Source organism: Trametes versicolor, assembly GCF_000271585.1.
Source record: "Trametes versicolor FP-101664 SS1 unplaced genomic scaffold TRAVEscaffold_8, whole genome shotgun sequence".
Lineage (NCBI taxonomy): Eukaryota > Fungi > Basidiomycota > Agaricomycetes > Polyporales > Polyporaceae > Trametes > Trametes versicolor.
This window is the reverse complement of record NW_007360328.1, coordinates 580,222-604,634: the sequence shown is the minus strand read 5'-3', so window position 1 is coordinate 604,634 and position 24,413 is coordinate 580,222. Positions and strand designations below refer to the sequence as shown.

The 24,413-nt window shown below is 57.7% G+C and overlaps 10 protein-coding genes across 10 annotated transcripts; 6 read left to right on the top strand and 4 right to left on the bottom strand.

Annotated features, from left to right (window-relative positions):
• Positions 1 to 364: 364 nt before the first annotated feature.
• On the bottom strand, positions 365 to 1,820 carry TRAVEDRAFT_49277 (uncharacterized protein; the record flags this gene model as incomplete). The annotated part of the gene is made up of 2 exons (XM_008042006.1): positions 365 to 808; positions 861 to 1,820. The coding sequence occupies 2 exons, from the start codon at positions 1,818 to 1,820 to the stop codon at positions 365 to 367; spliced, it is 1,404 nt and encodes a 467-aa protein (XP_008040197.1).
• A 74-nt stretch (positions 1,821 to 1,894) lies between these two features.
• TRAVEDRAFT_151007 (uncharacterized protein) lies at positions 1,895 to 2,075 on the bottom strand (the record flags this gene model as incomplete). Its single annotated transcript, XM_008042308.1, has 1 exon — positions 1,895 to 2,075. A coding segment is annotated over one exon (176 nt), but the record flags the coding sequence as incomplete, so codon positions are not given.
• Positions 2,076 to 2,198: 123 nt separating this feature from the next.
• TRAVEDRAFT_127246 (uncharacterized protein) lies at positions 2,199 to 3,680 on the bottom strand (the record flags this gene model as incomplete). The annotated part of the gene is made up of 5 exons (XM_008042307.1): positions 2,199 to 2,318; positions 2,367 to 2,776; positions 2,838 to 3,033; positions 3,091 to 3,172; positions 3,247 to 3,680. The coding sequence occupies 5 exons, from the start codon at positions 3,678 to 3,680 to the stop codon at positions 2,199 to 2,201; spliced, it is 1,242 nt and encodes a 413-aa protein (XP_008040498.1).
• A 1,638-nt stretch (positions 3,681 to 5,318) lies between these two features.
• Positions 5,319 to 8,872, top strand: TRAVEDRAFT_30009 (APC amino acid permease). Its single transcript, XM_008041885.1, has 17 exons — positions 5,319 to 5,844; positions 5,895 to 6,027; positions 6,459 to 6,507; positions 6,558 to 6,711; positions 6,762 to 6,836; positions 6,889 to 6,961; positions 7,025 to 7,173; positions 7,227 to 7,232; positions 7,301 to 7,326; positions 7,379 to 7,431; positions 7,492 to 7,555; positions 7,608 to 7,647; positions 7,746 to 7,790; positions 7,848 to 7,935; positions 7,990 to 8,360; positions 8,421 to 8,452; positions 8,512 to 8,872. The coding sequence occupies exons 1-17, from the start codon at positions 5,689 to 5,691 to the stop codon at positions 8,657 to 8,659; spliced, it is 1,662 nt and encodes a 553-aa protein (XP_008040076.1). The 5' UTR covers positions 5,319 to 5,688; the 3' UTR covers positions 8,660 to 8,872.
• Positions 8,873 to 10,279: 1,407 nt separating this feature from the next.
• On the top strand, positions 10,280 to 11,190 carry TRAVEDRAFT_65681 (uncharacterized protein; the record flags this gene model as incomplete). The annotated part of the gene is made up of 5 exons (XM_008042306.1): positions 10,280 to 10,316; positions 10,389 to 10,548; positions 10,604 to 10,662; positions 10,727 to 10,888; positions 10,949 to 11,190. The coding sequence occupies 5 exons, from the start codon at positions 10,280 to 10,282 to the stop codon at positions 11,110 to 11,112; spliced, it is 582 nt and encodes a 193-aa protein (XP_008040497.1). The 3' UTR covers positions 11,113 to 11,190.
• A 1,263-nt stretch (positions 11,191 to 12,453) lies between these two features.
• TRAVEDRAFT_49273 (uncharacterized protein) lies at positions 12,454 to 13,245 on the top strand (the record flags this gene model as incomplete). Its single annotated transcript, XM_008042005.1, has 5 exons — positions 12,454 to 12,490; positions 12,550 to 12,709; positions 12,776 to 12,843; positions 12,902 to 13,072; positions 13,148 to 13,245. 5 exons carry the CDS (start codon positions 12,454 to 12,456, stop codon positions 13,243 to 13,245), a joined length of 534 nt encoding a protein of 177 aa, XP_008040196.1.
• Positions 13,246 to 14,291: 1,046 nt separating this feature from the next.
• TRAVEDRAFT_30007 (uncharacterized protein) lies at positions 14,292 to 15,331 on the top strand. Its single transcript, XM_008041884.1, has 5 exons — positions 14,292 to 14,485; positions 14,554 to 14,728; positions 14,782 to 14,849; positions 14,918 to 15,088; positions 15,151 to 15,331. Exons 1-5 carry the CDS (start codon positions 14,449 to 14,451, stop codon positions 15,231 to 15,233), a joined length of 534 nt encoding a protein of 177 aa, XP_008040075.1. The 5' UTR covers positions 14,292 to 14,448; the 3' UTR covers positions 15,234 to 15,331.
• Positions 15,332 to 15,567: 236 nt separating this feature from the next.
• Positions 15,568 to 18,685, top strand: TRAVEDRAFT_73029 (uncharacterized protein). The gene is made up of 5 exons (XM_008042305.1): positions 15,568 to 15,875; positions 15,927 to 16,053; positions 16,264 to 16,659; positions 16,709 to 18,171; positions 18,232 to 18,685. Exons 1-5 carry the CDS (start codon positions 15,667 to 15,669, stop codon positions 18,611 to 18,613), a joined length of 2,577 nt encoding a protein of 858 aa, XP_008040496.1. The 5' UTR covers positions 15,568 to 15,666; the 3' UTR covers positions 18,614 to 18,685.
• A 2,267-nt stretch (positions 18,686 to 20,952) lies between these two features.
• On the top strand, positions 20,953 to 21,245 carry TRAVEDRAFT_49270 (uncharacterized protein; the record flags this gene model as incomplete). The annotated part of the gene is made up of 2 exons (XM_008042004.1): positions 20,953 to 21,024; positions 21,081 to 21,245. The coding sequence occupies 2 exons, from the start codon at positions 20,953 to 20,955 to the stop codon at positions 21,243 to 21,245; spliced, it is 237 nt and encodes a 78-aa protein (XP_008040195.1).
• A 705-nt stretch (positions 21,246 to 21,950) lies between these two features.
• Positions 21,951 to 23,877, bottom strand: TRAVEDRAFT_170356 (uncharacterized protein; the record flags this gene model as incomplete). The annotated part of the gene is made up of 4 exons (XM_008042304.1): positions 21,951 to 22,664; positions 22,721 to 23,083; positions 23,142 to 23,718; positions 23,787 to 23,877. 4 exons carry the CDS (start codon positions 23,875 to 23,877, stop codon positions 22,181 to 22,183), a joined length of 1,515 nt encoding a protein of 504 aa, XP_008040495.1. The 3' UTR covers positions 21,951 to 22,180.
• Between the last annotated feature and the right edge of the window lie 536 nt (positions 23,878 to 24,413).

Here is a 24,413-nt window from a genome sequence, read left to right as displayed (position 1 = left end):
GCTCTACGTACTACGGATCTCGCAAGACTCGAAGAGAGGACGATCACAACTTCCATGCGAACGAGAAGGCAGTATTCCCCGAGCAGGTGGTAAAGTTAGTCTGTATTATAGTGAGGCCGTACATGTCGATAGAAATACAGTAGGAAGCGGATGGAGCGCATTAAGATACAGTGAGGATGAGCAAAAACCAAACAAAGGTAGCGAGGCAATCAAAACGCGAGCAAATACGACGAAGCAATCGGGATATCAGTGGGTAATAACGGTAAGTAGAGCAAATAACAGTGAGCGGAGGGTAGAGCACTGAGACGAAGATATGCGGTAAGAACGGTAAGGAGGATGGTAGCTACTATGGTCGCCGTCGTCGTCACGAGGCTGCAAGGAAGCTACCGAGGGTCTGATGGGCCGTGTGTGCCCGTCTAGCACGTTGGTTGAGCTTGCCCGGAGGCAGAACTCGGACGGGTACGGTCGCCAGTGGTGGTGAGGTATGCGAGGCCCAGCGACTGAGGGTTGTAATCGCGGGACCGTTGGACGGAGTGGATTTGTAGTGCGAGTACGGGCGCCCGATGATGGTGAGGGTGTTGGAGGGTGTTGCATGCCGAGGAGCGAGATAAGGTTTGGGAGGAGGCGTCCATGGTTGGGCAAATCGAGTTATTGCCGCTGGTACTGGTTTGGGAGGCGGAGGTGGGGCGGGGATGGCGGGGTGGTGGTGTACAACGACAACTTCAGGGCCACTGCCGTCGGTGATGAGCGTGGGGTCTTGGGGAGCGGTGATTTGTTGGTTTTGAGCGGCTGCTTCAGCGGCGAGAGCCTGAGGGGTGGTCAGAATGATGTCACGGGAAGTTGGTATCAAGGCTGCTCACCCTATTGATTTTACGATGTTGTTCACGTTTACCGCCTCGGGTCCCTCTGGACCTCTTCTTCTTCGCGATCTCCAGCGGGGGCTCCGGCGGTGGTAGAGGAGGCGTTGGCGGAGGAAGCGGTAGCGTTGGTGGTGGCGGAGGAGGAGGCGATGGTGTTGGAGCGGGAAGCGATAGTGTGGATTGCGGTAGTGTTTGTGTCGGGGGCGGTAGTAGTGGTGTGGGAGGTGGTAGTAGTGGTGTTGGCGGCGGCAGTGTCGGACTGGGCGGAAGCGACAGTGGCGGGGGAGGCGGTAGGATGAGCAAGACCGGCCGGGATACCGCCTGAACGCGCCGCGGAGCAGTCGAAGAAACAGGTACAAGATCCCAGAGCTCCGTGGCTCCGTCGAACGAAAGCCGTTGCGGAGCGCACGTCGAAGGATGGCGGACGGTACACAATGATTTGACGGGCGATGCGGGGGAATCAAGCGACCATGACGAGTTAGGTTGTTGCAGGTCGAGGGTGTCGGCGACGCAGGAGAAGAAAGGTACAGAGACGGTGACCCAGATCATACAGATGTAGTACATGGCGGCGAGGACGGCGACGATGGTAGGGATGTGGTAGAGTGTTCCAGACCAGCTGGCGAAGGATGCTTGCAGAGACGGCGCGGGTGTGTACTCGGAGGCCTGCAGAAGAGTGGGCGGCAGGTAGTCGACTATGGCGGGCGCAGAGGAGACGGCGAAGGCGAGTGGGAAGCACTCCGAGTCGACGCAGGAGCCATAGTGGTACGAGTTGTTGTCTAGAGAAACAGGGTCGCCCGGTGCCAGAGATAGTGATGTCAAAGAGAAGTAGTGTGATGCTGTGCCGCCAAGTAGTGGTATATGGAAGCGAGCGAAGGTGGGCGCGAGGAGAAGGACTGAGACGTCGGTGAGCGCGCTGAAGAGCAGCGCTGCAACGAGTGCGATGGGGTAGAGGAAGATCATGGCTGTGAAGCTGGGAGTTCGAGGTATTCGCGAGTTCGAGTTGTGTTGAGTGAGGATAGACAGCGACGCGCGGGGGTTCTTATAGCGTTCGGGCCCGGGGGCAAACAAACAAACGCGTCGCGTCCCCTGCCTCACGTGCAGCCAGGATTTTGTCAACAAACGATCGAGTACGCTCGATGTGGAATGTGCTGTGGTTCGTCACATCGGCCACAGCCCTTATTCGGATCCCACCGCGGCGCAGCTGGAGAACTGAAACTGGATAATTGAGTTATGGCATGTACATGCACCTCTCAAGAATAAAATACTTCACCCCGCCATCTGGTAGTGCTACCCCAGGTTGCTTCCTGCAATTTGTATTCCATAGAGTCTAATCGCGATTTAAGGAGTTTCCTGCGGGCGCACGACGAGCTTCTTAGCGCTGACCGCTCCGCTCTTCAGCCGCTCCAGCCCCGCAGTTATGCCCGCGAGTCCATTTGGCAAGACCTCGAACTCATTTGGCTGCTCGTACTGTCAAAACACCACCACAGACGAAAGACCGGTACTCACCTTAATAAGCCCCTCCTCGAGCCAACTTGTTACCCGCTCGAACATCTCCACCGCAATCGCGTGCGTGTGCGTTTGGTACAAACTCCCGCGCACCATCGCGACGCGCTTCTGCGGCCCGTCTTTCTTCAGCTCCGCCGGAATGGCGTCGGGCAAAACGACCATGAGCCCTATGCCTCCGGGTCCGAGGGCCCTGTACGCGAGGGCCTGCGTGTTGGTGTCCGAGACGGCATCGAAGACCACGTCGATGGCCTTATCGCCGGTCAGCGTCGGCAGGTCTTCCAGGATCGTCTCCGCGGCGTGCGTGCGGTCGACGACGTGCGTTGCACCAAGAGAAGTGAGCAGCGCGGTGTTGCGCGCGGACGCGGTGGTGATGATCGGGCTGAACCCGGAGAGCTTCGCGAGCTGAATGGCTGCGTGGGCTGCGGTCAGGAAAGCGAAGCAGGAGAAATAGGTGTAAACTTAGCGACGTACCATACTGCCCGAGGCAGGTCGCGCCGCCGAGGATGAAGATGGGTTTCCCGGCATAGGCGATGCTTCCACCTTCGCTCCAGAACGGCTTCAGGCCAAGGCTTTCTTGCTCGCTCTCCTGGTTGTACAGCGCGAGCACGACGCTTCCCAGGCCTGAGGGGACAGTCGCCGCGGCGTCAAAGCTGATGCCGTCGGGGATCTGTGGAGTCGGTCAATCACTTAAGCTGCCCTTCGTTGCACGGGCGCGCCGACGGACCTTTGCGAGGAGCGGTGCGCGAACGAGGCTGTGCTCCTGGAACGTGGTGAACCCGCTCTTCGCCCGGCATCCTTGGAAGAGCCTAGCGTTCGCCAAATTCAGAGAAAGCACAATCAATATCTGCACCCACCGTTCATGATGAAAAATGTGACTTACACGCGGTCGCCCTTCTTGAAGTTCGAGACCTCGGCGCCGACCTCGACGACTACACCCGCACCGTCGGTGCCTGGGGTAAATGGATAGCCAGGGCCCCAGCCGAGGGACATGTATTCCGGAAGGGTGACCTTCCAATCGCCAGGGTTCAGTGCGGCCACATGGATTTTGACCAGAACGTCGTTGGGGCCAGGGTGGGGGACTTCTACTTCGCCAACGGTGTACAAACCGCCGGGGTGGGCATTAGGAGTGCTTTCTGAGTCGTCGTAGACATCGTACTGGAAGTAGTGCGCCGGGTTGTCGTTCAGGAGGACATGGCTACTTCGTAGCTTAAATACAATTGCTATACCCGGCACTAGGCTCGCCTTGCGGTGGAGTTTGGATGGCCGGCTTCCTGCTGGTTGAGCGCTGTGTATGGGTTTCCGCGGCAGGCGCATCAACGCAGCTCGACCAGAACAAGCTCGAGGGTCTCACGCAGTGCTGTGCCGTGGGATATAGAGCGTATACCATTAGAAATCCTGCGGCACTCGTTGTGGTCACCTGGCGACTAGAACATGAACCTGAAACCGTTTGTTACTCATCCGCGATCGAACACTCATCTATGAAGCCCGGCTACAGCTGTATAGAGAGTCGAGGAGTTTAAGGTTTCGACAGCCGGGGATAGGATCTATGGGCATGGGGCGTACAGTGTTCAGTATGCACACTTTAGGAGGCTGTAAACGTGTCTCAGAAGGCACTGTGTAAGGAGGTGTAAGTTTGGCGTGCTTATGACGACAGGGAGGATGACACACCGCCACCACGGAAGCGTAGCTGTAGACGCGAGCAGCGCAGCTTCTTGCAACGCCGGGAACATTAATGTTGCATAACGCAACAATCATCGACTCATATGCTCCTTGAATGTTTCCTAGTACATAGCGATATCAATAAGCAGCGGTGGCGTGTTGTCGAACATCTGTGCGAGTGGTTGTAAGTTCTGTCGCCGAACCCTCAGATCTTAGAGCCGCTTCTTGTTATAGACACGCATAGCTCTCATATACTAATGGGATATACCACACCTAGGTACTCGCCTGAGCAAACGATGACCGCTCCTCCCGAGGCCCATCACGGCCCAACTTGACATGTTGAGCATGCCCATCTCGAGGAAGTGGACGCAGTGCACAGAGATGAAAATAAGTATGATGGAGAAAACGAGCGAAGCGGTTGGAGTGAGTAGACTGAGTTGATTGCGCTCGAATAGGAGCCGAAGAGGATCTGGCAGGAGGGAGAAGAGTAGAGAAGAGTCGATCCGAATTTGATCGAGGAGGCCAGGGATAAGAGTCCTATAAGCGCCCACTAGTAATCCTTGCAGTCGAATGAGCGCAGCGCTCGCTCAGCCACTCTCTCTCGTCTTCCTCTTCCTCTGCATGATGCGCCCCAGAGCCCCGGTGTCTACTAACCTACGCAGCGCCTTGATAACTTGCGGGTTGACGTAGATGTGTATCATGAGCTGGAGGAGGAGCCCGTACTTCGCATTTTCAGCGAACGCTCTTTGGTGCTGCTCTTGGATATGGCGTCCGCTCAGGCCCAGGCCCGCTCCGAGTCTAGATCTTAGCACTTCTATTCTTAAGAAGCACTTCCAAGGTATGCACCTACATATGTACAGTGACAGTACATCGCCCTCTCCAGGATCACATCGCACGAGGGGACACCAGTAACGGCCGAATCTAGTAATGCGAAGACCTTTCTGGGACATCAAGGTGCCAGTTATTTTGGCCTTGTTCGGCCCCGCGCCGACTTCTTTCTCGACTACTACATAAGCATTCCTTTCAGGATGTCCTCCCTGCGTCGCCTCTCTTCCTCTTACCCCATCATGCACACATGACTGGTGTCCCCACTTCGCAGCGCCAGTCCAGGTCGCCTCCTATCGTATTCGCGTGACGCTATGCGTGTTTCGCCTGTCGAAGTGTGTTCCGGGTACGTCCGTTCCCTTTGCTGGGACCGCGTGGCTGCCCTGCGGCCGCGGGATCGAGAAGGGCGGCGGCAATGAAGAAAGGGCGGATCAACGATAATGTGACCGACGTGCCTGTCACATCAGCTACAGATAACGACGCACGTGCGTCGTGATTGGACGCGACAGGCTGCGACAGGACGCGGCGGGGCGGTGGCCAAGGGCGGGAAAACAGTTTTCAAGAGGGTACGGAGCAAAAACGCAGATGGCGGGGAAGCCGTGGCGTCGGTCAAGGACAGATCTGGCCGCGCCGGAGGGTGGCCGACGCGGAGAAGAGGCCGGCCGAGTGCTGCTTGACGAGGGCGCACTTGATTCTGCATGGGCGTCTTTGAAAAGTGTGGCCACCTTGGCACGCGACCGCATCCTCCCTCAAGCTCAAGCTCTTCGTCGCAGCGGCTCTCGTTATCTGCCTCCAGTCGCCTCCGCGCTCCTTCCCCCCCTTCCTTCCACCCGCCACCATGATCCCCTCTCGCGCGCTCTCCGACGAAAAGAAGGATGCTCAGGCCGACACCCGTTCGATCGGGGACAGCAGTGACGACTCCGGCGATGACAACAAGCTGCTCGAAATAGGCTATGTTCCTTCGTTCAAGCGCGAGTTCTCCAACATCGCGACGGTACGTATCGCACACGGACCGCTCAATCAGACGTACTGACGGATGTACAGATCAGCTTCGCGTTCAGCATCATGGGTCTCTGCTCAAGTGTTGCGACGACCTTCAACTCGCCACTGCTTCTGGGAGGGCCTTCGTCCGTTACCTGGTGCTGGATCCTCGGCGCAACGATGTGCTTCACACTCGGTACGTATCGCACCCGTTCTCATGCGTATCTTCCAACCGCCCGGCCGCTCCACGCCTGTCAAAATGACGCACGGCTGTCCGTTCTTCTTCGGAATGAGATCGCAGCAGTCACGAGGGTGCCGAATTCGTATTGTCAGTTCCGTCGTCGAGACGCGAAGCCGGAACAGAGCGCGCGCATGTTCCGTACCCCGGAATACGGCATCGGACGTCATGTCCGCAGAAGCGAGACCATAAGGAAAGACTTCTTTTCCTAAACCTCAATCTATGTGCAGATGACGTCGCACATATGGGGATGGCACTTCCGATGCAATGAGGTGTACATGCAAACCGAGGACTATGACCCAGGGGCAGCTGCAGGCGATTGGGGGTCCGGTTAGGATTATGGTTGCATACGAGCGGTCGCTCTGACAGCACGCTGACGCTCATAACAGGTGCTAGTATCGCGGAAATTGTTAGCGCGTTCCCGACCTGTGGTGGCCTGTAAGTCCTTCGCCCTCCCCAGATAAATATATCGGCTGACGGAGCAATAGATACACTGCATCCGCGCAACTCGTCCCGAAACGGCAGCGTCCTATCGTAGGATGGGTCGTCGGCTGGCTGAACATCCTCGGACAAATCCTCGGATTGTCTTCTACCGAGTTTGGTCTTGCGAACATGATATGGGCTGCGGTGGTTGTCGGCAAGGTTGGTGACTGCGCTTCTCGCGATAGTGGCGTTGCTGACCGCCTGCTCAGGGCGACGATTTCGTGATTACTCCCGGTAAGAAAGTCGGCCTCTTCGTTGGCATGCTCATTGTCCATGGCATCTTGGTAAGTCATCCTGTGCAGTATGATCAAAATCAGCAATTGATAAGTCTAAAAGAACTGTCTTGCGACACGCCAACTCGCACGCCTCACTACCGGTTTCGTGTTCGTCAACCTGGGTGCCACGTTCGGTAAGTGTCGCGATGCACACGCCAGTGTGTAAGAGCCTGCGAGCTGATATGTTGATTTCTTAGTCATCATCATCGTTCTTTTGGCGACGACGCCTCGGAGCGAAATGCACAGTGCGGCATATGTCTTTGGAACTCAGGGTGTTGTCAATCAGACAGGAGGCTGGAATGACGGCATCGCGTTCCTTTTCGGCCTGCTCAGTGTTCAGTGGACGGTGCGTTCTACAAAATTTCCGTCCAACGGCGATATTGATTTGTCTATCTTTAGATGACGGTACGTGGATATCTGCATAGGCAAATCTATGTTTGATGTGCTCAACAAAGTTCGATCGCGCGTTGTAGGACTACGATGCGACGGCCCATATCTCGTGAGTCTCCAGCTCAACAAAGGATGACGTCCGTTAACCTCATATACCACAGCGAGGAAGTGAAGCGCGCCGCATACGCTGCTCCTTCTGCCATCTTCATTGCCGGTATGTGTAGTTTGGCCTTATCCATCGCTCAGCGTGTTGATCTAGAGTTCGTCGTCGTAGTTATCGGCACCGGTCTCATCGGATGGCTACTCAACATCGTCATGGTCCTTTGCTCGGGCCCTCTGTACGTTCATCTCACCCTAAACTTCCGTGAACACCGCTGAACGTATCTCTAGCGAGAACCTCCCCGGACCCTCTGGCTCGGCGTTCCTCGAGGTACGTGATCTCGATCCGCCAGGCACGACGGAGTGCCTGAAGAAACCGATCGCTCGGTATCATAACGAAGCAATGCTCATTGGCCGCGTTCCTCTCAGATTATGACATTGCGCATGGGCAAGCCTGGCGCGCTTTTCGTATGGGTGCGTTTGAACCACCGACGAATGATTAGTGGCAAACCGGTACTAACAATGTTGTAGGCCTTCGTATGCTTGACGGCGTTCTTCGTCTGCCAGACCGCGCTCCAGGCTGCGTCCCGCACAGTGTATGCCTTCAGCCGTGACAAGGGTGCGTCTCCATTCACAAGTTTAGCTCAAAGCTATATCGAACAGCACTTTGTAGGTCTCCCGGATAAGGGTTACTTCGGCTACATCAGCACCTGGACGCAGACGCCCCTGCGCGCGATCTGGTTTGTGACGCTCATCGGCATCCTCCCCGGGCTGCTCGAGCTCGTAAGCGACATCGCGCTCAACGCCATCTTTGCGATGACCGCCATGGCGCTTGACCTGTCGTACATCATCCCAATTTTCTGCCGGAGATGGTACAGGAACCACCCCGAGGTCAAATTTGTGCCCGGGCCATTCTACATGGGCGACGGTTTCCTCGGGTGGGCCGCGAACGTGAACTGCATATTGTGGACGCTTTTCGTCTGCGTTATCTTCGCGCTCCCCACCGTCTTGCCCGTGACTGCCGAGACGATGAATTATGCTGCCGTGAGCCATATACACTACTGTTCGTCCTAACACGTTCTGACAGCCTCGGTTCCTATACAGCCCATCACCGGCGGTGTCATCCTGCTCTCTCTGTAAGCCCTACCTCATTCCTCGTCCTCTCCCTCACAACTAATCATGCTTTTCCACATAGTGTCTGGTACGCTGTCGGCGGCCACAGGCACTACAAGGGACCTGCTTCGAACAGGCCCGATCTCGTGACCAAGTCCGCTCCCGCAGAGGATGCGCTCGACACGCCGCACGATGAGGAGAAGGCCCAGGTGCAGACTCAGGTCGTGTAAACACCCTCTTACGCTTCAACAGCTCCCTCACGCCCCCCCCCCCAAACGTATACCCACGCGTCGCCCGATCGCGCCGTGCGCCCCCGCTCTCCCGTCTTCCCCATCACTTCCTCTACGTCCGCTGCTATTGGTTCCGCTCTGTTTGCTGCGGCTTCCAGGGCGTGAGGAAACAGGCAGACGGGGCCCACGCCGCTGCTCCTCTCATCAGGACCCACCCACGATCTCACGATGCTCACGCTCATTAAGGGGTATTATGCGGCCCCTCGGATCAGATATACAATATATACTCACATACACATCTTGGATGGCGCTCTTGGATGGCGCTAGCAAAGTAATGTTCGATAGTGCTCGTTGCTCGTGCTGTACGAAGGGATTCTTTAGTCGTGTAGCGGTACTCGGTTCGTCGCTCCTGCTGTCCCTAGATGTACAGTTATCACCATGCTTTGCTCAGGATCTCCATGCTGCACGGCAGCGAACAAGGTGCCGCATTCGATCGCATCCATTCTGCTTACTTTCGCGAATCTCAGCAGGACCGACACATTCGGAATGGCATATTGCAATCCCCGGCATGTAGGATTTTAGGGCGCGCGGGTGAGAGCGAGTGAGAGCGCGAGGGAGCGCGTTTGGCCGAGTGCAAACGCGTGAGTACATTGGGTGTCGCGCGGGCGGTTAAGTAGGTACATGAGTGGCGCGTTGCGCTGTAAATACAACAGAGCCGGAATACAAAAGAAACCTAAAGCGAAACAATACGAGCTGTGCTCGCTCGCAACGGAGACAATAAGTACCAAATATCGACACGGCAAGCAGGATATTTTGGTGAGCTCGTCCTTCTCCCGCGAATGCTCATGCCCTGACGATGTCACTACGTAAATTAGAATACACACGGTCCGCTGGGCGCCTACATGGCATCGCCTCTCTCTTCCTCCCGCCTCTGCCGCACCATGCTGCAAGTACCGCATTGGACAACCGCGCTCTTTCGAGCTCCCACACAATCGTAGATCATGTCGTGGCCCTTGCAAGGCTTGCGCACTGGGCTGATCGGCACTCGCTTTCCCCGGAGCTTTCGTTATTGGCTGCGATCTCCTCGGCCAGTGCGGGCGCGCACTGTCCATCACGCATCCACTGGAGTCCTCGCGAAGCTGTCCAATGCGCGGCGGACCGTCCCTTGTAACAAATGAGAAGGCCTGTGCTCTAGCGCTCAGCTTCATGACTATCAAATGGGATTCAAGACCAGGGACGGCGGGAGCTGTACGCCGCGAAATCAAGCGTATCGTTATGAGCGCTGCCTGCGGCGGTTGTTTCTTTCAGGCTCCGTCAGCACCTCGACGTCGACCCTATCTGAGTCCTTTCGTAATGCCTCTACAACTTGGCTCAAATCACTCGCCGAGCAAATTGCGACGCCCCGTACAGTCTAGCGGGGTGAATCTCACGGAAAACCGAATTCCACCAATCACAGCCTCGGACTTGCAGCGGTTTGCTGCGCCCGCCTTGACAAATGTGTATACAGTTTGTCCGCAGTGAAGTCGACCGTAGACTATATATGCCGGGCGGCGACGTGGGGCCTCGCTACCACTGGCTGGTCCGAGCCCCCTTTGTTACCTCTTTTCTTTTTTTCCGGGGATGTCTTGGATCTACGCCTACCGCCTTTGCTCTTTCAGTACGTGCAGCGCTTCTGACCCTATCGACGTGCGGTGTCGGACGCTTGCTGATTCTTGTGTATCCCTTGCAGTTCTTTCGGTAGCGCTCGGGCTCGGCGTTGTCGCGCTGTGCGTCCAGACTGTGGTCTCGAAAAGCATCGTTTTCGTCGATTATGGTCGGGTCGTAAACGTGCTCTACGCCTATGTCGGAATCTTCACCGGGATTTATACCACGGTCCTCTTGTTGATCAGGTACGATGGCATATCCTCGCACGACTCCCTGTATGCTGATGCCCATGCGCTATAGCCTAATCCGCGACAGTTGCCACCGGCCTCTCGCGATCGTATCTGAGCTCGTACTACTCGGTAATTCTGTGCAGCCCTAGACCTGGTTGTTGTGCCTCGACTGGCTGATGACCTACCTTGGCAGCGATACCGTCCGCCGCGTGGTCAGTTGTGGCCGTCATGACACTGGTACAGATTGGGCAGAATTTCGAGCGGTCTGCATGCAACGACGGCGACGCGACGGCTCACGACATCTGCAACTACTCCGCGCCTATCGCGGGCCTCTCGGCCACGGTCGCTGCTATTTGTGCGTGGATTCCTATTGCTCGCGTGCGCAGCTTGTCTGACACTGACGCATCGGTTGTAGTGATGATCTACTCCCTCGTGCTGCTGTTCGTCGCGTGGGTTGCGGCGCGGCGCGGGAAACCGATATGGATGTATCCCGTCCCGAGGAGCTCGGCGCAAGGTAGCTCTTCGAGGGCCGCGGTTCAAGACCTGGAGGCGAAAGCTGGCGAGAAGCCTGTCCAATGAATAGCGCGCACGTTCACGCCTGCAATTTTATCTATCGTATTTTTGACTTACACCAGAGCTATACTAATCCCTTTCCCCCGGCGTGCATCCTTGGAAGCGGGCCGATGTGCTGAGCATCTTGCAAAGGTATGCATGGTGCGGGCCTGGATTCCGGTGAGTAAGGTCTGTGTCATGAACGTTCTTTTGTATGATTGAACGCAGAGCTGACGGCGCGCGTCTTTTGAGGGATTAGGTTGGCTCGGAGAAACTTGCTATGCGTAGCGCTGGTGCTTCGCGCATCGCCTACATTTGCGCTCGAGTCTGGAGTCTCGACCATCGGCCCACCAGATCCAATTAGTATGGGGTAGGCTGTACCTACCTCATTCAATCAATGTTGTGCACACACGCCGCTGATACACATCTGCGCCTGGTGTTGCTCGCAGCTCGACACTCGTGCACATTCTCTTTGGACAGGACATCGCCCACACCGTGCAATCAGAACTCTGGCCGGGCACATCCCTTGCTGCACCTCTATGGTAGTCGATAAGATTCCGTCATGGCACCGATTTCACTCCGTGTGCACGGCAACTCATCCCGCGCACTCGAGAGCAGTCGCCCCATGCACCGCCTTCGCGATGTCCAGCGCCCATCATAAAGACACCGAACAAACGGTCTCTAACGGCGTTCGGCTGTTCTTTCAGAGCACAAGGCACGTCCCCGCGGACCTCTCACTATCTGACATGCCTGAGAACGATCAGCCGCTGAACAGTCTGATTAGAGTGAGTCCGTTGTATATCGGACTCTTCTTTGAAGGCACTTTGATGTTCAGTTGCCGCGCTCGAGTCATTCGAAGCCTGGTCGGTGATATATGTGACAGCTCGGGACCGCCGCCGTAACGATGGACACGAGGCAGGACAACAGTTCCACGCGTCCTTCGCATGCGCGTTCAGCATATGTTTGATGGTACACCGAAATGTGAGTTCCACTTTGATTGGAACATTTGGATTGCCATTTTGACCGGCTCCTACCAGTGAACTTGTCTTATGACCGTCCACCCACACAGGACAGATGAACAGTTTTGACATGGACCATATGTGCGATGCTGGCACGGGTATGTGTGGCGGTGGCCCGCCTGCGGCATATCAGGTCATCATGGGGCTCTCTGGACATGCTTCTCGAGTCGAGTCCCGGACGCCGTCAGACAAGTGCCTTAATCACACATTGTGAGCCCGGCGGGGTCAGGTCCGTAACAAGCTCCCCTTTGCGCGTGTTTGGGCTTCGAAGAGACGTCCATCGTCTGCACAAAAGGCCCGCACCTTCCAAACCGTACCTGGGAGCAGTTCTTGCCCACCTACGCCCACCATGAACCTCTTGTGGCTCTACCGCGGTTTCACGTTCGGTGAGTGTCACCAGTACTGGCTTGATGCCCCGATGCCCTCTCAACCTCCCTCCCCCCAGTGCTCGTGTCCATCATCTCGTTGGTCGTAATCGCGTTCTGCGCGCACACGTCGACTAACCTCGACAAAATCCTGGCGGCATTCGAGCTCGAGGGCTCCTTCCCATACACGAACCTGGGTATCGCAGTGGGCGCGATCACGATTGTCTCCAAGGTTTTGCTGTGAGTCCTCCGTAGCATGCAGGTGGAACCGCTCGTCTCATAGGTTCGCTCGCCCGCCGTACTTAGTCTTGCCCTTGATTTCTTCATCGACAACACCTTCACGTCCTTCATCATCTTCGAGATCTCATGGTCTTGTGAGTGTGTTTGCTTCTTCTCTCGTGTATCACCGGGCTTACGCGCTGCGCTGTCCAGCCATCCTGTGGATCCTGTGGATTTCCGTAGGTGCGACGACACTATCTGAGGGCAACACGATCTTCAAGGGCCATACCTGCGACGACTTCGACGTTGTGCTCCCGGCGGCGAAGAACATCTGCGACGACATTCACCCGATCGCCATCATAGCCTTCGTCAATGCCTTCCTGCGTGAGTCGATACGCTTTTAGCTCTGGATGATTTGGAGATGGAGCGGCTCGCTGATTCGGATTCGCTCTCGTCCAGTCTTCTTGTACACCGGCGTCCTCTTCTTCGCCGCCTTCACGACCTCGAGCTCGACGCCACCCTGGACCACCTCTCTGAAGAACCGCAACAAGTTCTAGGACGGCCGATAGCCCTGCTGCCGTCGATACACCGGTCCGTGACGCTCTGTGTCTCTCATCCTTTCTCCCGGACTCCGTGTTCTTCTTGCTCGTCTCTGATGTTCCTGTTGCATTATCTTGGTATACCCTCGGATTTCTTGTAAATGCTACGTCCTTGTACGTCGCCCAGTGTAGAATACTGCACCGTCCATCGGTGTCCAAATTGATGGTTTTTTTTTGCATATCTGACACCGCGTTGTAGCTCATATCTATGGGGCAAGTCGACTTATGATCAAGGATTTTGCGTCGTGACTGTTCCAAGTATTGCGAGGAGTACTCAAGGAGTACTTTTGAGCGCTATAGGGCGCTTATCGGTTCCGCGAGAGAGTTGCCGGTGGCGGATTATTTACCGCGACTTGTGATGCGGTGCAGCAAACTTGTTGCTACCCGCCACCATCATCCTCAACGTTATAAGGAACCCTAGAAACCCACCCCATGTCTCTCGTGTTGCATGCACCGCGTTGCCAAGACTCTGTCTTTCTCGACATCTCGACAATCTAGCTTTATACCAATATGTGATGCCTCGCCTCCTCTGCATCCGACGATCCCTCATGGAAATCGCTACCAGCGTTGATAGCAGTGCTGACTTCAAGGGAGGTTTGCCAATTCTCATGGGACGTCCTTTGCATCAAATCCTTGGCTTACATATTTTCGCTACCGTAGCATGGAGCCTCCGATTCCTCGGAAATCGTGAAAGGCGGCTGCTGCATTCAGTTCATTGTTCGAGGCTCGTAGTCGCACTGCATCATGGTTGGGGTCCCTGCGGTCTTGTCGATAACGCCCATCATGATCTTGACCGCCGATTGTGATTGCGGTAGTACCCCGCCTCGCCTACCGCTGCTTCCGCTGTGGTGGCTATGGCTGGTGTCGTACTAGTCTGTATAGACGTCCGCCCGGGTCCGGCTGTGAGATGACTCGTCCGCGCCTACTACCTCCGCACCGTGAGTGCCAGTATCACTATCTGGGTGACAGGAAGCGAGCGCATCGGACGATGCGCGATGAGTATTTGATTTCGCAGTGGCAGTTGCAGGTCGCAGCCCTGTCCGCCCTGCGTTCCCACTGTCTAGACAACCGCCGCAGGGTCGTTAGATTCCTAATAAACCCCTGGAGTATGCCCACGAGGGGTGTATCGGTGTCTGCTGTTCCTATCTATCCTTGCCCGCCATGAACGCTCCGTGGTTATACCGTGTCATCACATTCGGTGAGTACTTCCTCCAAGTGCAGAGGGCCTCCGGTGGAACTCGAGCTGATAGTCTGGCGTCTTCACAGTGCTTGCTTCCATATTGTCGCTGGTCGTCATTGTATTCTGCGTGAAAAGCAAAGACCATCTCGATGACATAGTCAACGCTGTTGGGGGCCGGGGCCAATTCAATGCTTCGAACTATCCATATGCCACCCTGGGCATCGCAGTGGGCGTTATGACGGTGGTCACAAAAGTCGCCATGTGAGCGGTATACTTTCCTCACGGGTCCTCTGCCGCTGAAGGCGATGTTTTAGGCTCGCCTTGGACTTCTTCTTTGAAAGCATCTTCACGTCCTATATTATATTCGAGCTGGGATGGTCATGTGAGTAGCCTGTTCCCCTCCAGTCATTCTCAGCTATCACACTTATGCCCGTGCCGCGATACACACAGGCGTCCTGTGGGTGCTGTGGATAGCCGTAGGCGGGACCACCCTGTCGAATGGGAAGGACCTCTTCGGAGACGAGAACTGCCAGGACTTCCACGTTATTCTCCCCGAAGCGGAAGATGCGTGCGACGACATCCACCCCATCGCCTCCATCGCGTTCGTTACCTTTGCACTCTGTGAGTCTCCGAGCGCCTTCTCGACCGCGTGGATATCTTGACCGACGGCATCTGCAATCTAGTCTTCCTCTATTCGGGGGTACTTGTGTTCCTGGCGTTCTCTGGCTCGGGGTGGAACACATCGCTCAAGAGCCGCTCCAAGTAGAGTGGTCAGTGGGCCCCTGCCAGCATCTGTCGTGCTTCGACTCGTCCTCTTGTTACCTCAGGTTTATCTATTATATGTTGGGCGACTCCTACGTGTCGCTTTTGACTCCCGGGTGTATATGTATATTTTTCTTGGAATTTTCGTCTTTCGTAGTTCGTCCGTTCGAATTCAGACCTCTTCGGTGTAATATTGGCGCATAAACATCATACCGAAGAGTTGGCGCAGTGATCTGAAGAAGCCACCCGAAAAGGCAGTTCATTCTCACGTTCAATTCTGACGGGCATGAGAAGCGCCCAACACTTTTGAATTTCCAGACCGAACTCCTCTCAGCTCTCTCTCTCATCCGCACACGCCTAGCTTCCACTGGCGTACTTTCATGGTTTCATTGCTTGCTTGATGACCCTTACGAATATACTCTGTGCTTAAGCTTGTCATGTCTGGTCATCTGCTGCCTCACGCGCTCCTGGAGCTCACTCTCGCTCGGGCTAATGCACGTCTTGAAGGCCTCGCGTGCAGCTCGCTTCGTCGACAAGCTGCTGTTCTTGGGAGGAGATATACCCACCATCAGGACTTCTTGCGAGGCTCTGTCGCTCCTGCGCAGGTCCCATTTGAAGTCGCGGAGGATCGTTCGCTATACGCGAAGTACGTTCGTGTCTCCGATTGCCCACAGCCCACCTTAACCTTCACTCCCAGACGCGATTCAAAACGAAACTCCCGCTCTGCTCTTGCTATGGGGGGTCTGTTCCCTCATTCCCAGGATGGACCGATCACAGAACTTGAGAGGAGAATAACGGAATTGAAGGAAACCCCGGTATTGGAGGTGCGTTTCATGGACATCTGAGTTCTAGAGCACTGGTTTCCCATGGGGCTGCCCAATGCTAGCGACTCGGACATAGACAGAGGTGCGCTTGATATGGTCGGCCCTAAAAAGGTGTACTCGCGCGCCGCTGTCGCACACATGGGCGGCCAATGCGGGAAACCAGAGGTCTCATCTTCCTATGGCTTAAAAGGACTGACTTTGACATTATAGGAGGCTGAAATACTGGAACCAGCGTTCTCCGAGTCCGAGCTTGTCTCCATATACGAAGAGTTGCTCGCGGTACCGCATCGTGCGCAAACACAGGACGTGCTAGTGGCCGACCCGGAATCTCAGTATCAAGCAGACGAGTCTACCCTCAATAGGGTTGTGCAGTCTCTGTATCAACTAGACGACACTGCGTCCATCTCCTCAGATCCGCGGTCACAGTACCAAGCTGCCATCATAAAGTTGAGGGAAATTGTGGGCGTGTTGGAGACGGCGCGGTCTTCCGAGGCCTCCTCGTCAGATCTGTCCATTCTGTCGTCACAAGACTGGGTCTCTCTGGTGCGAATATGCGTACGGGAGAAGGATGGCGAGGCAGCGGAATCAGTTGTCGACCTCATGAAGGTTAGTCGTTACGCACTACGCCCAGTTTTAATCTAACGGTTCACGCCAGCGCGCTGGAGCTCCTGAGCTGGAGGAAGCTATGAATACGGTCATGGCTCTCTATGCAGATTCTGGGGATGTCGGTAACACGGAACGCGTACTGGCCACCTATGCCGGGCGGGTGCCCTCTGAGCGGCAGCGCGACCTCCACGTCAAGGCCCACCTTCGGTCGGTCCCCTTGGGTACATTCCCTGCCAGTGCACTACAGGTGCTGCACGAACACGAGACGCGCGGCATACCCGCTCCCATGCGCACATACACTCGCGCTATCAGAACGTTGTTCGGCGTCCGCTCCGCCGTCGGCGAGGCACAGGCATGGGACCTCTTCGCGCACATGCGGTACGTCGCGCATCCAACCCCCGACGCGTTCCTCTACACCGCGATGATGAACGCGTGTGCGCCGCGCTTGCTCGAGCCCCAGCCTGCGCGCGCCCTTGATCTCTGGACAGAGATGACGGTTGACAAGGGTATTCCGCCGACGGCGGACGCATACACCGCAGTCATCTCCGCATGCGCGCGCTCGGGCCAAAAGGCGTACGTGAACGAGGCTTTCCGCCTCGCGAAGCAGATGCTGGATGGACACCGCGACGCGTACGGTAACCCCGCCTTCCGTCCGGACCAGAAGACGTTTGGGGCGCTGTTGGAGGGCGCGAAGCGGACGGGCGACCTGGCGAAGGTGCGCTGGATCCTGGCAGAGATCATCTCGGAGAGCATGCAGGCGGCGAGGGGGGACCTTTCGGAGCCGGTCATGGTCGACGGCTGCATCATGACCCACGTCTTCCACGCCTATGCGGCGTACAAACCCGCGTTCAACCGCTCCACCACGGTGCTCGTCGACAACCCAACTACTACGCGCACCAATCTCCCAAGCAACTCCCCGGAAGCTGCAACATCGTCCGGTGGGCAAGAGGCATCGTCAGATAATCCCTCGACTGTACAATCGGAGGCTGCCCCGGACGCAGAGTCGCAAGCCCGGGTTCCACAAGCCCCTCGGAAACCTCAGTTCACTCGACTTCTTCCCCAGAGCAACGCGGAAGTCCTAGGAGAGACTCAATCGCTCTTTGCTCGTATTCTGAAGGACACATCATCGTCCGCTCGCAGCGTGGCATCGTCCCAGGACGGCTCGATGCCCCCCGCCTTCGAGAACGTGCGCCTGACTTCGCGTCTCGTCAACGCATACGTCTCCGTACACCACTCGCACGCCACCTTTGACGATGCCGTGCACCTCTATCGCACGCTCTTCGCACAGCTCGGCATGCAGAAGAACGCGTGGTCGTACGTGGAGGCGCTCGAACGGTGCACGCGCGCCCGCCGCGGGCCCGAACGCAAGCAGGCGCTGCAGTTTGCGCGCGAGGTATGGGAGGAGTGGCTGCCCGTGGAGATGGCGTGGCGGCGGGGACTCGAGCACCCCGAGGGCGTGAACGCGCGGATGGTCGAGCGCGCGCATACGGCGATGATCCGCATACTCTCACTGTGAGTCCAGAACTTCGCCGTCCATCCGATAATCAGTCGCTGACAGGGTCGCCTGCACAGCACGGGCCAGGTGCACGAGGGGCTAGAGGTCGTGCGTGCGTTCGTGGCGCGATATCCTCCGGACGCCGTCAAGCAGGCCGGCTCTAAACTCGATTTGCGTTCGACGCGGACCACGTTATCGGCGCCGCGGCCGTTGGTGCGCCTCCTGACCCCCCTGGAGGTTCCCGACGACACGGTGCCCCCGCTGTTGTCTTTCCAGGAAGTGGAGATCCTTCACCACCGCCTCGTTGCGGTGGGCGACGTGGAGGGCGTGCGCTACCTGAAGTGGGTGTGCATGGCGTACGCGGGCGCGCTGAAGCAGAGGAAGGAGGCCGTGTTGCGCGCGCAGCCCGAACCCGCTCCGAAAAGCCGTATCGCGCAGCGTCAGGAGGGGGAGGCGTGATGGAGCTGTGGGAGGTGAAGGGTGGGTTCGTTATCGTACGGATTATAATTGCCTTATTGTCTCCTTAATTGCAACAGGATTCCCGCTCCGTTCCGGGTGCTTCTGGGCGCCCTTCTCTTTTGCGGTAGGGCAGATCCTTGTGCCAAGCGAAGACGCCATGCGGCCATGGAGGTAGGACCGCGGAACGGAGGGCTTCGACGTCCGCCGGGGTGACACATGAGTGCCTCGCGTTTCGAGGGCGCGGTCGGGCGTGGAATGGAACTCACTCGAAAGAGCACAAAACCGCCGAGGGTATCATTCTATCAGACCGCTGGGAGGGTAGGACCCCTGATGAGGCATGCGACCAAGAACAAAGGGAGGAGTAACTGGGAGGTGCCATCAAATCTCCATATCAGGCCGATCTAGAAGGGCACTCCCACACTACCAAATAGTCCCAAACACTCACGCCACTGGCCAGCCCGACACCAGCATTCGCTCTACCTCGCCTATCCCAACGAGCTTGCGCCGTTCAGACTCCAACCTGCTGCGTCGCGATCAACGCGGTCGCGGTTATGAGCTTTTGCTGCGAGGTGCAAATGGTGTGCGGCAAGCGGGACCGTACCCCTTCGAAGGCTTACGCGGCCTCTGGGCCCTGGCGCGTGTAAATCCAAGGACAGCCGCGGTCCCGCCTCCTCTGCGGAATCCCACCTCCCTCCACCGCCCCACTGCTTCTCTGATTATCTCCTGCACAATCGCGGATTGGCACGCCTTCGGAAGCTATTGGGAGGGGTCCCACCTCCTCCTCCACTGTCTCGGCTCACAAAGCCCGTTGCATCGTGGGTTCTTGGGCGGCCATCGATGCGCCCGAGTCGAGGTCAGCCAGGCACAACAAAAGAGGGGGCCCGCATGACGACACAAAGGGAGTGTCCCGTTTGGGAGGAGGCACCCGGCCAGACAAACGTACTGCGGACTCCGGCGGATGCCGGTGGCGAGCCGTCGCGAGGTATATAAACCCCCCTCCTCGCCGTCTCCTCTTTCCCTCAGACCGCTCTCCTCCCAACCTCGAGTCCTCACTCGAGCGGCCGCGCTTGCCTTAACGGCGGGCGTGGCAGCGCCAACGGCTGCCTTCAAGGTGAGCTCGTCGTGGTCTCCAACCGCCGACGACCGCAGGGCCTCACACTTGCGTCTCATCCCAGGCGTCGACTCCGAAACGTTATATGCTCACCGTATGAATTTGTACGTCGCGCCCCCTTTTTACTCATCTTGTACGCCGCTCATGACCTCTACCGCAGGTCAGATAAGAACATCGGAGGCATCGCATAAGTCCTCGCCACACCACTATGCCTACGGTGGCGCATCGATGGACCACGCATCGTAAGTACTCTGCATCAATTTCGCGCTGCTTAAGCTCACACACCGCTGGCCAGGATGCACACACGACGCGGACCAACCCACCCCCACACAAACCCCCCCTCGCGGGCGGCACCATGGCGGCACGCGCCCGTCGGCCGTGCAACACCGCTGAACGGACTATCTGCGACGTTCGCCCCCGTGCGACGTCGACGTCCGGGCGGACTCCGGATGAGGTTTTCGAGCGTGACAGCCTTCGGGTTAGCTCGCGACTCGACCCTCGGCGCGAGACCCCCTCGAGGGGCTTCCGGAGGGCGCGCCCAGCCTAGGGAGCGGCGCGCCTAGAAGCGTACAAAATTTTCCGGGGAACGGCAGAATCCTTTGGTGGGCGGGACGCCGCTGCACCATTGGGGGCCCTCCCCGCTGGTGGCGTCCGCGATTATATCGGGGCGCCATTGGTAGGCTCTGCACGCGTGTCCGCGCTGCGGCGCGGCGCGCGGGCGAGACGACCACCCCCGCCAGCCGGAACTCCCCTTGCGAGTGAAGGCTGGCAACCCCGGCTTCGGCCACCCCCCGGCTTCGGCCACCCCCAGGCTTCGGCCACCCTCCGGCTTCGGCCACCGTAATCATTCCACCGACATCTCCCTCAAGACCGAAGACCGAAGACTATTATTATTATTATTTATCACGCAAGACCATCAAGAGGCTGCGACCCTATTATATGGGTCGCAGGGTACTTCCCGGGGATAGCGCAGGCCTCATCGTGGCCCCCGGGTCTAGTACCCGCCGCGGGCTCGCTCGCGGCGGGGAAGCCAACTGCGCTCGCTGGGACCCTTGTATCCGCACCTCATCATCACGCGTTGTTGGGTCCCCCCAACCGCCCGGAGGCGCGACGAACAGGTGCGTCTGCTCGGCCCTATCTGACTTGCACATGGGCGACGACGCTGATGTCCTCGCGTCTCTCAGGTCGCACCGATGACTTGCAGCAGCGGCACTCGCTCCATGCGACTATGTCTGCCCCTCGCCGCGCCGCCCTTCATGGCGCGCGCCGCGCGTCGTATCGCGGGGCCGACACATCAACGGTACGTGCTGCATGTTCGTCCTACACTCTCCACCCGACGCTGACTCTAACCTACAGCCGCGCCCCGCCACACGATCTCCACCCTATAACGCGTCCAATCGACGTGTCACTCGTGGTCGGTCGTCCGACCCGCGCAGGCCGCTGACACCCGTCGGCGGCTCGCCACGGTCTTCGCGGCGCGCGCGACACCTCGGTGCTGCGCGCGCCGCACTGCAAGACTGAGCCACCGCGACGTACGTGTTTCCTCCTCGCATACGGTTTGGAGCGAAGGCTGACGGGCGCGTTCGACAGTGCGGGCCTTCTTTGCGATATCTCGCCTTCGACTGAACAAGCGATCGCGTGCGGTCGTCGAGATCCTGCCGAGGTGCGTGGCAGAACATCGCGATGTCGCTCACAGGTTTCGTAGGACCAAGGGCTGCTTCGTGAACGATGCCAGTGTGAATCGAGTTGTGCCGCGCGCAGTGGCATCGGGGATGAGCTGTCATGCACCGTGTTCGGCGATACACACTCGCTCGTAGCCTACGCCCTTAGTAAAGTGAAATATATCTGTTTCCTGCTTTCGAACACGACTGCCAGTGACGAGCGTACAAGTTTGCGAACGTACTCAGCCAAGGGATCAGGGCACTGGCAGTCGCCGTATCTTGGGGGAGGCTCGCGCTGATCAGGATGTGTCGCTAGCATGTTCGGACGCCCCTGCCAATCAAGTGTGACGGACCTCGCGACGAGTTGAGGAGACGGCGCGGCGCGATACTGAACGCCTCGGCGAACTCTCGGGGATCGCAGAGTCCGGGCCAAGTCCGGGCAGGCACGCGCTCATCCAACCCCAAAACCCGGTCTATTTGGTCATATTCGGGCTGGCGAGGCGACGCGAGTGCGCGGCTCACTGATGTAGAGCGTGAGGTTGGACTAGCCCCAGACAATCGCAGAGGCGTTCAAACACAATGATGATCATGATGAATGAAGTGAGTACTAGCGTATTGTAATTACATCAAGCTACATCTTCCATAGCCAATCGTACAAGTATGAGTCCGTCGCAACCAGTCGTCAGGGATCGTACAATGAATCACGTAAGAGAGCAATGAGCAAGCGTGGGGGGAAGACTCGGAACTGTTTTAGTGGGGGTGGGAGATAGGCCTGGGGGAGAAGCGGAGAAGCGTTTACAACTCGACCTTCTGCGCCTTGTGTTTCTCGTTTCCTGCGTACGCACCCTCCTTCGCGCCCTCCTTTGCGCCCTCAGCGGAGCCCGTGAGGATATCGAGGATCTGGCCGAGCTTGTCCTCGCCAACGGCGACGCCGGAGTCGAAGATGCTCTTCACGCGGTGCCACACGGCGCTTGCGCGGCCGCTCGACTGCACCCACCGGATGCGGACCTCCTGCAGAAGACCGGGGCGCGTCGTGGGGAGCTTCGCGTCCGAAACGCCGTGCTCGCGGAGGTAGGCGCGGAGGCGCGCGTCGGGCCAGGTGAGGTACGCAGCAGTGCGCGAGGAGACGTCGGTGTACTTCTCGTTCATGAGGTTGACGAGGTCGTCGCGCGTCTTCTTGGCGTCGCTGCGGAGGTAGCCGTTGTCGATGAGCCATTGACGCATGTCTGACTCCTTCCAGGCTGCCCAGGCGGAGTCGTGCGCGTGGGCGTAGTTCTCGCTGGATGATGATTGTGGTCAGCCCCTGCTTCGTTGACGAGATAACTGTGAACTTACGCGACGAGCTTCTGCATCTTCTCGCGCTGGAGCTGGGCGTCGCTCTTGATGACGCCATGCTCAACGAGCCACGCCTTGGTTTGCGAATCGGTCCAGGTATCCCAGACGTTGGCCTTGGTGTCGTAATAGTACTTGTCCATCAACGCAAGGAGCTCCTCGTGACGCTTGGTAGCGCTGTCCTTGAGAATGCCGTGCTGGATGAGCCAGTTGTGGATGTACGAATCCGACCAAGCCTTGTAGAGGGGGTTGGCGGTGGAGGCGTATGTCTCCTTCATCTTGGCGAGGAGATTTTCGCGCGGGGTAGCGGGAGCCTCGACGACTCCGTGCTCCTGGAGATATGAGCGAATACGGTTGTCATCCCATCTACGAATATAGTGAGTATATGCGCCGAAGGAGTGATCGGTACAGACAGGCTACTTACGTGGAGTAGACATAGTCCTTGGAGTCGTCCAGCGCGGCCGCAGCGTTGTCGGTAGCCAGGGCCGCGATTGAGGAAGCAGACTTCGACGCCTGCTGCCACGAGTTGCCGTATACAGCGGTGCTAGCCTGTGCAGACGCGGAGCTAGCGAGGGAGCTGGCGCTCTTGCTCGCCTGGTTGGCAGCAGAACCCACGCTCTTACTCGCCTCGCCCGCGACAGAGCTCGCAGTTTTGCTCGCAGTCTTGCTGTACGCGCTTGCAGCGGATGAGTACTGGCGCCACTTCTGCTTGGCAAGCAGAGCAAGCTGTTCGCGGGTGCCGGAGGGGTTTACGACACCCTGCTCGAGGAGGAACTCACGGAGGCGCGACTCGTCCCAGGTGTCAAACGCGTCCGCCTTGTAGCTTGAGAACGCGACCTGGGCCTTGTTGAGCTGCTCGTACGTCCATGACGACGCGGAGTCGTAGTGAGCCTTGACGGCGGCCTGCAGCTCAGCCTGCGAAGGAGTAGTATCGCGGGAGTAGGGGACGTTGTGGGCGTCGAGCCAGTTCTGCAGTTCTTGTGTTGACCATGTGGTATATTCTGCAGAGATAGCGCGGAGTCAGTCTCGGGTGTACTCCGGAGAGAAGCACCAATCAAGCGACGCGTACCTGCGGGCTGGTTATTGGTGTTGCCGCTGAACCAGGACGCCTGGACGGCTGTGCCCGCGGTGAGGGCGAGGAGAATCAGAGTCGGTCTCATCGTGGTCGTAAGTGGTCAACGAGAGAGAGAGAGGGAGAAAGAGATGGGCAGCCCGTCACGGGGAGTCGTTGGTTTTATACGACGCGCCGCCGCCTGCCATCGTGGCTCTCTTCCCGCCCCAATGACGCACCCACAGCGCGCGACGGTCACTTTGACGTCACCGTACGAACTCAAACGCATCCCGTCACCCATAGGCGCCCATAACTCCTCCGAGCGCCAACGGCCCCGCCCGTGGCGTTCAGCGTGATTGAGGACGCGATCGTGCCAAGCGACGGTCTAGACTCGCCTTCTGGAAGCGTAAAGCTTCTCTAAATGCACCCGTCGCCGACTTCCAGAACATGTCTTGCGCTTTGTTGGAACATAAGTACATGGTACTTTAGTATGTCGTCTAGACGCCCGCGAGGTCGTACTCACCTTCCGAGTTCCAAGGCATCGGGTTGTGGCAGGACGCGAGTCGCTTTCCTCCTCAATGAACGCTACTCACACCTACCGAGGGCGACACGGGAATAGAGGAGGTCCCAGTGAACGTCCAGCAG

Coding starts and splice junctions, on each gene's coding strand:
- TRAVEDRAFT_30009 (XM_008041885.1), top strand. CDS start 5,689: ATGATCCCCTCTCGCGCGCTCTCCGACGAAAAGAAGGATGCTCAGGCC. Junction 6,028..6,458: donor AACGATGTGCTTCACACTCG/GTACGTATCGCA, acceptor CGCTCATAACAG/GTGCTAGTATCGCGGAAATT. Junction 7,936..7,989: donor TGCCTTCAGCCGTGACAAGG/GTGCGTCTCCAT, acceptor AGCACTTTGTAG/GTCTCCCGGATAAGGGTTAC.
- TRAVEDRAFT_30007 (XM_008041884.1), top strand. CDS start 14,449: ATGAACGCTCCGTGGTTATACCGTGTCATCACATTCG. Junction 14,486..14,553: donor ATACCGTGTCATCACATTCG/GTGAGTACTTCC, acceptor GCGTCTTCACAG/TGCTTGCTTCCATATTGTCG. Junction 14,850..14,917: donor ATTCGAGCTGGGATGGTCAT/GTGAGTAGCCTG, acceptor CGATACACACAG/GCGTCCTGTGGGTGCTGTGG.
- TRAVEDRAFT_73029 (XM_008042305.1), top strand. CDS start 15,667: ATGTCTGGTCATCTGCTGCCTCACGCGCTCCTGGAGCTCACTCTCGCT. Junction 15,876..15,926: donor GATCGTTCGCTATACGCGAA/GTACGTTCGTGT, acceptor CTTCACTCCCAG/ACGCGATTCAAAACGAAACT. Junction 16,054..16,263: donor AGGAAACCCCGGTATTGGAG/GTGCGTTTCATG, acceptor TTGACATTATAG/GAGGCTGAAATACTGGAACC.